General features: G+C 33.3%; 1 protein-coding gene across 1 annotated transcript; it reads left to right on the plus strand.

Annotated features, from left to right (window-relative positions):
- Nucleotides 1-4,335: 4,335 nt before the first annotated feature.
- On the plus strand, nt 4,336-5,260 carry LOC131040569 (anthocyanidin-3-O-glucoside rhamnosyltransferase-like). The gene is made up of 2 exons (XM_057973512.2): nt 4,336-4,679; nt 4,738-5,260. The coding sequence occupies exons 1-2, from the start codon at nt 4,336-4,338 to the stop codon at nt 5,258-5,260; spliced, it is 867 nt and encodes a 288-aa protein (XP_057829495.2).
- Nucleotides 5,261-11,085: the final 5,825 nt, after the last annotated feature.

An 11,085-nucleotide genomic window follows, 5' to 3' on the forward strand; every position in this document is an offset into this window, starting at 1 on the left:
ACTTGGAAAATTTCTTCAAAACATAATAAACTCCTTTTTTTTGAGAACTTGCATACAATATATAGGAAAAATCCCTTAATTCCACTATCTAGAGAAATTAATTAAGAATGGGATTCTTTTCCAATATTGGACTCGTGCAAGTTGATTAAAAACCTAGTGGGGGAGTTACATGCAAGGCATTGAAGATTCCTCTAGAAGCTTCTAATTCCTCCTACAACATGTGCCATAATTGGGAGTGGGAAAATAAATAAAAATAAAAATAATGCCCTTAGAATTATATTCTCCAAGTGTGTGTGTGTGTGTGTGTCCATTTTTATTCTTTTCTAACATTTATTCAATCATTTTTAATAGCTTAACCAAAAATATAATAGAATTGTATCAAATCAAAAAGTGATAAAGTAGGGTTGTGACAGAATGGCCCTAATGCAAATGATCCTAATGATAATGTGAACTGCATTATGAATATGCTAAGTAAGATGATGTGTATCCTAGTACCGCGTCACAATTTTAAGAGTAGTCCTTCATTCTTAGCTTCCTCATAGAAACTATATTCCGTGAAGATGCATGTGTAGTATTGATCTTCGCCAAGGTATTAGAAACCAAGGTTGAGTGCTCCACCTATAAACAAACATTGCAGACAAGGATGCTTCCGCTCTATTATAATTCATATATGTATGGTTGAGGAATATGTTGTAGTCAGTAAGCCATAGTGATCCATGACTTTGTATTTTTGCATAGGATGTCGTAGCTTAGTGAACTTCCGACGTACACACCATGAGTATTTCCCCTAGAACATCATTTGAACAAATCCGCAGACAAAAAAAAAAGAAAAAGATATCATGAACCATTATGGCCACTCTAATAACTTGTGTATATCCTGGAGTAGAATAGGATCCTAATATAAAAATTCGTAATCTACGCAAGTGCCTATCAGCCAAACAAAATCTTCTTGTCAAAGAGATATGTCATCATGTCTTGTTGTAAGGAATGATGCCTCCTTGTTAAAATGGTTTCACGTATGTGTTGCTCAGATGTTTGATTGTTTGTTGATTTGATAGCTATTCATTTTGTTGGTAGATCAAATGTTGTTTTGTGTTTGGCTCAATGTACAAGGAACAAGTTTATTGCAATTTTTTTGATTAATTGTAATGTTTTATGATGTTTTTGGGTTTTCCATTTTTTTAATGTTTTTGCTTTTTCTTCACGATATTTTCTAAATGTTTTTGGATTATTTCAGGATATTTTAAAAATGAGTAACTTAGCTAATCACCACTATTGATAATCCACTCCAATCATTAGGTTAAAAAGGTGCCCCTAGTTAGGTGTTGGTGTAAAATCATGATATGGGACACATGAGGCAATTAACCTTGACTGTACATAAATAACAAGCCATGGTAGATATTGATGTATGAGTGGATGCAATGGATTGATCACAAAAAACTTGAAAGAAAATGGAGCTACAACCTTTATGAATGGTGATTGTTTGCCAAGTTTTCACCATCATACTTATCCATGGCACTAATGAAGTGGTTTTCACTATTTGGATGAGTGATTTTCCTTTGTTATTTTCTTTATTTTTTCATTTTTTGTACTTTTTCTGAATGTTTTTGGTATTTTCTGAGATTTTTGAGCCTGATGCTCTGCACAACTTATGTATGGAACTTTCTAAGATGCATTTTGTTTAATGGATCTGCCAATAGTTCCCCTTCTGAAGTTACCAATTGATATGCCCTAGACCCAAAGACGATGGTGATAACATATGGACCTAGCCAATTGAATTCAAATTTTCCATGCTCTTCTTTGTTTGGTTGATTGCAAGGATTCTCTCTGAGAACAAGATCACCTACCTCAAATTTCCAAGGTGTGACCCTATGATTGTAGCTTCTTCTCATGTGTTGATGATATGCCTTAAGCTAATTGTAGGTAGCTTGTCACTTCTCATCAAGTAGTTCCAAGTCCTGAAGATGGGAGACTCGATACACTTCATCATTAATCAAATTGTGCAAGGAGACTCGTAGGGATGGTAATTCAACCTCAATAGGAAAGATAGCTTCCGCTCCATAAATAAGTGAGTAGGGAGTTTCACCTGTAGGGTTCAAATGGTAGTTCGATATGCCCATAGTACGACATTTAGACAAATGTGCCAATCACAACTGGCATCATTGACTATCTTCTTTAAGATCCTCAATGTGTTATTGTTTGAGAATTTTGATTGACCATTTCCTTATGGGTAATATGGGGTGTAGAAATGGTGTTGGATATGAAACCCCTCGCTGAGTTCCCGAACATCCTTATTTTTTAAAGGAAGCCCATTATTTGTGATGATGGGCATGGGTACACCATATCGACAAATGATGTAATTTAGGATAAAAGAGGTGATCTGTTTGTTGGTTATGGGTGAGTGGAACGACTTTGATCCAATTTGTGAAGTACTCAATGGCAATAATGATGAATTTATGACCAACAGATGAAGATGGATGGATTTTACCCACAAGGTCAAGTCCCCATTGACAAAAGGGCCATGGTGCTGCGATGGGTTGCAGTTCTTGCACAAGTGCATGTATCAAATCTCTATGTACTTGGTACTAATTGCACTTTATGACAAAGTAGTAGGAGTCTTTTTACATGGAGGGCCAATAGTATCCTATTCTCGTGATCTTTTTAGCCAAGGAAGGGCTACTTGAGTGGGCCACACAAATTCCTTCATGTACTTCTTCTAAAGTTGTGGTCACCTCACCTTTCTCTAAACATTGGAGGAGAGTACCATCAAGACTTTGTTGGTATAGGGTTTCAACAATGATGGTGTATCGGGTGGATTGGTGTATGAAGTGTTTTCATTGATTGTTCGATTCATTTAGTGGAAGGATTTATCATGTAGGTAAGCATAAAACTCACCATACTATGGGGAATCGGGACCAATGAGTTCACATACCATCTCATATTTCAAGATATCATAAGCGGGGATCCAAAGTTGTTCAACTAAGAACTCATAGCATGTTGAGTTATATGGAAGATCGAGAAGAGAGGCTATTGTAGCCATTACATATGTAGCTCTGTTCTTCTCTCAAAGAATCTGATTTAAGGTAATAGATGTGAATAATTATTTGGAACCCAATAGATGTATGGGGAAAGTCAAGTGACTGGAACCCTCCACCTCCGCTAGGTGTTATTGCTCTCACTACTTAATCACTTTGTTTGGTTCTATGTTTTATTGTGGGATTTTCCAGGTCTGAACCTCAAGGTGTGATCTTGTATCCACCCACATTTTTTTTAATGTGTCCTTATATTTCCTAATTAATATAACACTAACACCTATTTAGAAAAATAAAATTATGTTGTAGTGTTATTATTACATCAAACAATACACTATATGGTATAGAAAAACAGAAAGCTAAAAAATGGCTAGTTTGACCATTGCTTGAATATTAAAACTTATAACAATTTACACATATAGGTTTTAGTAGAATAATCAATAAAATTATCTATGACTTGGTAGATTGAGTTGAGAATATGACATGTGGACCTCTTGAACAATTTTGAACAAGCTTTTCGAATACAAGTAAAGGTGCATTTACCATATTGACTTCTTTTTGTAAAGTGGAATACATTGCATTATGGTTGGTACAAATAATGATTAGTACATATTAAAATCCCTTGCTAGGTAGGTGTGCTCATAGGATTTGTGCCCTTGTTTAATTGTCGTACTTGTAGGACCTCCATTTAAAAAAATATATACACTAAAAAAATGTAACTATATATAAAAATACAAGGAGATCTTAAGTTAACCTAAATTATAATTATATAAAGTAAGCTCTCTAAAATCTGACAAATGCTTTTATTTTTTTAATACTATAATGATAATAAATATGTTCTATGAATATTTAGATTTATACTTTAGATTCTTAAAACACGTGAATTATGATTTGTTTTTTTACCATTTTATTATAAAAACATCTTAAATTAGTTTAAATTATATAAGATACGCTCTCTAGAATGAATGCCCACATTGATAAAAGAGGACATTCAAATTATCCACATTCTTAGGTACTCCACCATATAATTTTTCAAATCCCAAGTGTGTTGCCATGTGCAATTAAGATGCACGACGCCATGAACAAAAATAAAACTACTGTTGACTTGTTAGGTTCTTCATTTTATTGTGGCACAAACTCTACCTAGCAGTCAAATGTCCAGATGACCATCGTTATTGGACCATTCGGTGAGGGAAAACTGTCAATAAAAATGGCATGGAACGCTAAAAGTAGTGTGCTCGTTCTTTGTTACCTCAAAATTTGAAAGAAGTGTGCTTGTTTGAAACCTAGAGGTGCATCAACAATGGCGCAGGAATATCAGAGAGAGCTTCGTGTGGTGATGTTTCCCTGGCTTGCCCACGGTCACATAACGCCCTTTCTTGAGCTTGCCAAAAGCCTGGCCACTCACGGTCTTAAAATCTTCTTCGTCTCAACTTCACTGAATATCAAACGGATTAAGCCGGAAGTGTTGGATGCACCGGGGATAGAGATGGTGGAATTGGCGATGCCCTCCGTGGAAGGGTTACCACCAGGCGTAGAGTCCTCCGCAGACGCTGCCAATACAGGAGAAGCGCCACTTCGAAGCTCTGTTGCAACACCTCTCACCAGACTTTGTGATCCACGATTTTGTGCAACACTGGGCTCCTCGTATGGCCAATCCCATTCCCACCATATTCTTCATCACAATGGGAGTGACCGGATTCAGCTTCATGGAAGGGCTGCTAGACATCACACGTGAAAACCCAACGGCCCAGGATCTGACCGTCCCGCCGCCCGGATTCTCTTCACTGATTAGTCGGCGTGAATTGTTTGAAGGTGAGAGGGCCCTGGAGCTATATGAAAAGCATTCAGATGGGCTTAGCGTCGCTGACCGGGGCAGCATCTGCGTGCGGGAGAGTTGGGCAGTTGCATGCAATACGTGTTTGGAGTTGGAAGGGGTGTACGTTGAGTATTTGCAGAGCCTCAGAAAGCTGTCGGTTTTCCCTGTTGGAATACTCGTGCGTGAACTCCCGCCACTCCCCATTGATGACATTTGCTTGCAGTGGCTTGATAAGCAGCCCCCTGGTTCGGTAGTGGTGTTGGCTTTTGGCAGCGAGTACATTCTCACACAGCAAGAGCTCGCCGCAATTCGAGTGGGTTTGCTTGAGAGCAGCGTATCGTTTCTTTGGGTTCTGCCTGGCGGAGAAGATAGGTTGCCAGGGTTCCAAGATCAGATTGGGGTATGTTAGCTTTATTTTCTTTCTAAGAATTATTTGAACTTAATTGTCTATATCAATTCATTGAAAATTTATAAAGAACTAGTTTATGGTGCCTCTCCTCCTCCTGACACAGCGGCAGTAGTATTTTATATCTATGCATGCATCAAATGATACTATTTTATACTTTTGAATAGTAAGTTACATTTTGAAGAAAATGTTTTATATATTTGTGTAGGTGAGTTAGGAGTATAAATGTGACATATTTAGTATTGGTTGTGTAGATGGGTGTTTCATAGAGGAGTTAGTTTATTCATATATTGTAGATATATGATTATATATAGTTTCAGGAATCAATGTGTGAAATTTTTTGCTTGGTTTTTCGGATCATACTCTATGTTCCATCAACAAGAGAAAGCAAAATAAGAGAAACAAGAATCAATTAATTGATATACTTTTATCAATTAATTTTGGATTTTATGTCCTCAATCTATCTTTAATTTTATTTTTCCTTTTTACATTTTAAGATTATAATGAAATCTATCATATATCAAAATATGTTGTTGATTATGTTTTTTATATTTTTTAATTAATTGAAAATTAGAATACAATTGTTTTTACTTTCAATTGATTAATAAATACAAAAAATGGTACAATCAATGGTGCATTTTGGTATCTTGATAGAAAATTTGAATATGAATGCTTAACATCACATGTAGGCTTTATAGATAGATAGATAGACAATAGGATACTTATTTTTATATATAATATGTTAACTATTTATATTAAATACTTTATTACATTAGATTATTATATAAATAATCATAAATGGATAAAAAATAAAATATATCATATATCTTAAATATATATAATATTATATGAATAATAGAACTTGAAGGGCATCGTCCTAGTTTTGAAATGCTAAGAATTCATCTTTGTGTTGTTGGAATCTTGAAACATACAAAAGAAGTTTGTTGATAGATTGCATACAAAAAATTCAAAATTAATCAGTAAACTAAAAAGCATGGACACCACAAACTGGTTGTGCTAGGAGACTTGAGTTAGGAGGGGACAAGCACCGAAGTAGTCATTCTTAGTTTGTGATTTTTAAGACCAGCCAATTTAAGCTTGTTGTTTAGGGTTCTTAAGATGATCAATATAGTCATTTCAACTATATTTTGTTAAGTTGTCTTGAAATAATTGTATATTTAGAAAGGTAGACTAAAACATGTGCATCAATCCATGTATTAATTATGTACTCATATGTTGTCACCATTTGATTGGTTATTTTTGTATTATCCTATGAAAATAATATCTTTTGCCTATTTTTATGGACAAACATAATATTTAAATGTCAAAGTAGAAAGGTACATATTGTGTAACCATAACAACTATTGGTAGAAATTCATCTAAAGGTTTCTCTTCCCTAACTACATATTCTATATTTTTTAATGAATTTATAAACACTACATGAAAATTTTACACAAATTTTTAAATTTTTAACTAATGTGAAATATAGAATCTTAAATCTTTCTATTTTTAAAAAATCTACAGCTTTTAAACATAATATGAAAATTTGATGGGTATTTTTAGAAACTATAAAATATTAAAATATCTAATCTCAATCTATAATTTCATCTTATTTTCGTAGAGTCAAAACAAAATAGATATTTTTACTTCAAAAGCAACAATGTGTTGTATTGAAAAACTATTTCTAATTTTCTAAATTATTTCACAGGAAAAGGGATTGGTGGTTACAAAGTGGCTTCCATAGTTACACATTTTGAATCATCCTTCTACAGGTACCTTTCTCACTCATTGTGGTTGGAATTCAATAATAGAAGGGTTAAGGTTTGGTGTGCTACTCATAACTCTTTCGATGCAATTCAATCAAGGGTTAAATGCAAACCTTGCACAAGAGCTCAAGGTGGGAGTGGAAGTGAAAATAAATGAAGATGATGGATCTTTTACTAAGGATGATATTAGTAAAGCAATTAGAGTAATAATGATAGAAGAAGAAGGAGCACAAATCAAATCTAATGTCACAAAGATAACTAACGTGTTGACAAGAAATAATTTCCAAGTTAGTAAAAGAAACATGAAGAAATTTGTCTCCATGCTCAAAGAGTTAGATTGGTAGGCCTAAATTTATCTTAATTCTCATATTTTAGAAAATTATCAAGTGAATACTCGTGAATTTTGTATTCCTTATGATTTAAAAGTTTTGGCACATGTTAGATTCTTATATTGTGCTTGTTTGTTATAGAATTTGAACTAAGGTTCATAAGTTTGCATGTTTGTGTGTTAGTATTTGATAATTGATTTCAATAGTTTGGCATTTAATAATGTTTTTTATGCATGAGAACATGCAAGAAGGATTATATAAGTCACTTTATGTTTCTATTCATTTTATCTTGTCACTTCCATATCTAAAATATATTACTTAGTACATGTGTTCTTTTATGATCTCTCAACTTACTACAGTGATATCAAAACTATGGACCCAAAATTCTTATTTGAACTACCTAATGAAAGAGGGATGTGGTTTTTGAAAGGAAATAATACTCTTAGTTCCAATTGGATTATTGATGCAAACATGAGTTTTATTGATACCTCTAGTATTATGAAGGATTCATGGGTATTCATGTTGCATTGATGCTTTTATAATATATAGTTTTAAAGACTAGTTTTTTTATTGTATTACCTTAAATATGGCATTCATATACCTTTTGAGCTCTTTTGTATGTTGTTTAGCATCATAAGGACTGTACTATCATTCATCTACATTATGGTCTTTCTTGTTAAGGTTTGATAAAGTATTCTCATGGCTATCCTTCCAATGTGGAACCAATAACATACATTGAATCATTCTTTGGTCATTTTCATTTGATTTTCATATGAAACTTATTCTAGCCTTGGGCATAGAATGTTTTTTTATTAAATTTTAATGATATTTTGTAGAGAAGCCTTAATGATATCTACACTTTGTCACTTCCTATATGTTTTATGTCTTTCACAAGTACATGAAATTAATACAATTATCATACACAAGTTGACATAATTCCCACACAAGACTATCATGCATTGTTGAACACCCAATAAGACTAGAGGGGGGCTGAATCAGTCTGGAACTTCATAAAGATTATTAATTAACTTATTTAATATCAGAACTTTAACCATCAACACATTAATTAGAAACATATAAACACATGAATACTAGATTTTTCATGGAAAACCCAAACAGGGAAAAACCACGGTGAGAATCTAACTCATAATATGAATAACAATGTTTACAATATTTCAGACATGTATCCAATGAGAACTAACACTTGAATGACTTGCAGAACTAAGGTGCATTACCTTAGTCAAGTTACAAAAGGACTTGTGTACATGAAGAACACTTCTATAGGGCAAGATACAAACTATTGTCAAAGGACTCATTGTCAATCGACAATGAATGAAATAGCTGAACTAAAAATATATCTAATAATATCCACTATCACAACACTCTATTTTGTAGAATATATTATCTTCAAATCTCTTCCCAAACTGACTTTCACATCACCACAAACTCAAATCCACATGCAAATAATTTGCATACACTTAGATAACACAATTCACTTCTCATCCATACTCATTTCATCCTTTTGCACATCTTATATATATTAGATATAACATTGAAAGGCCAAAAATAGAATAAACAATATTACATAAACTAAGCCACTTAGACCAAAAATACTTAGATTGGTCCACTCTAGGAGAAAGAGGGAATCAAAACATGTCATAATACATCATCCCATGAATAATCCAACAATCCACACATGTTAGCACATATTTTAAAAGATATTACAAAACATAACATGTAGATATAATTAACTAATTAGTCAAATAATCACTTCCAATGCAACATACTCCATGTAGATTTTCACAGCCAAAGTGAGACCCAAATAATCACCTCAACGCATCTTCAAGCACATATCTAGAGCAAAAGATCATGATTCATTAAACCTGAATGCAGTTAACAACATATCCAAAGGGTACCAAAAGCATTTTGAACCACCTTGAATACAGGATGAAACAACAAAAACAAAAAGAGTATCCAAACCCAACTCTATCTAGATAAACAAGGTATGACAAAGCATATACAAACCAATATCCATAAATATAACTAGGTTTGACATCAATGACAACCAGAAAATATCTTACTAACAACAATATCTAAAAATCTCCCCCTTTTTTCATTGATGACAACAACAATAAACCAACAATCATCAATACCAATAGAAAAATTAATAATCTCAAAACTATCTCCAAGATAATCTCACAACAACTCTCTCCCTCTTTGAAAACAATGACAACGGGTAAATAAAGATAGTCAGAAACATATTGACCACTCACACCATTGCTCCCCTGAGAGTAGAAATAACGTCAATCTAGAAACAAAAATAAGCACCGAGTCTCCCCCTAGAAAGATACATCACCGAAACTACATCTAGTTGGAAGGAGGGGCAATAACCCCTAACTTATGTTTGAGATACTCAAAAGTATCATTTGCCAATGCCTTCATAAAAATGTCTGCTATCTACTCTGATGTAGAAATGTATTCCAATCTGACTTCTTTTTTAGCAACCTTCTCTCTCAAGAAATGATAACAGATTGAAATGTGTTTAGTCCTTAAATGCATAACTAGATTCTTTGAAATGTTTATAGCACTAGTATTATTGCACATAATAGGAATAAATTCATCATATACAATTTTGATATCCTTAAGTGTCTACTTCATCCATAAAAAAATGAGTATACCAAGATGTTGTGGCAATATATTCATCTTTAGTAGTAGATAATGATACAAATTCTTGTTTCTTACTCATCCATGAGACCAATCTATCTCTCAAAAGAATTCTCCACTAGTTGTGCTCTTCCTTTCATCAATACTTCTACCCCAATCAGTATTTGTGTATGCCTTCAACTTGAAATCTCCATCTCTCTTGTACCATAGGCCAAAATCCTGAGTTCCTTTCAAATATTTGAAGATCCTTTTCACTACTTGATCATGAGTATTCTTTAGACTAGATTGAAATCTTGCAACCAAACATACAACCTACATGATATCTAGTCTAGAAGTAGTAAGATATAATAGTCCTCCAAGATTTCATAGATTTGTACTTCTTTTGATCAATATTTGGAGATGCGTCATCATTGCCTAATTTTTATCGAACATCTAAAGATGTAGTAACATGTTTACAATTCTCCATATCAAACTTATTCAACATCTCTTAGACATACTTATCTTGAGAAATAAGAATTCCATCATCCAACTAATTAACTTGAAGCTGAACGAAAAATGACATTTCTCCAAACATAGACATCTCAAATTCTTTTTCTATTTCTTTTGCAAACTCTTTTCACAAACCATCACTTCCTCCAAAGATACTATCATCAACATAGACAACAACAATGAACAAATTAATGCCTTCAACTTTAAAATAAAGATTTTTGTCAGTAGCACCTTTCCTAAAATTCTAACGTGACAAGTATTTATCCAGTCTTACATACCATGTTCTAGGTGATTGTTTAAGTCCATACAATGCCTTCTTTAATCTATAAACCATGTTTGGATTATCTGATAGTCTAAATCCATCCTGTTGTTCAATGTACACTTCTTACAGTTCTCTATTAAGAAACATTGACTTTAAAGCATCCATTTGCTATACTCTAAAGTTCTTGTAGGCAAAAAATACAAGAAACATTATGATAGCTTCTAGACTAGCAACATGGGCAAAACTTTATTTAGCCTTTACATACCAATCTTTCCTTATTCCTTATGACTTATCCTTGCTCATTCAGTTTTTTTTGAA

This window comes from Cryptomeria japonica, chromosome 4, assembly GCF_030272615.1.
Source record: "Cryptomeria japonica chromosome 4, Sugi_1.0, whole genome shotgun sequence".
Taxonomy (NCBI): domain Eukaryota; kingdom Viridiplantae; phylum Streptophyta; class Pinopsida; order Cupressales; family Cupressaceae; genus Cryptomeria; species Cryptomeria japonica.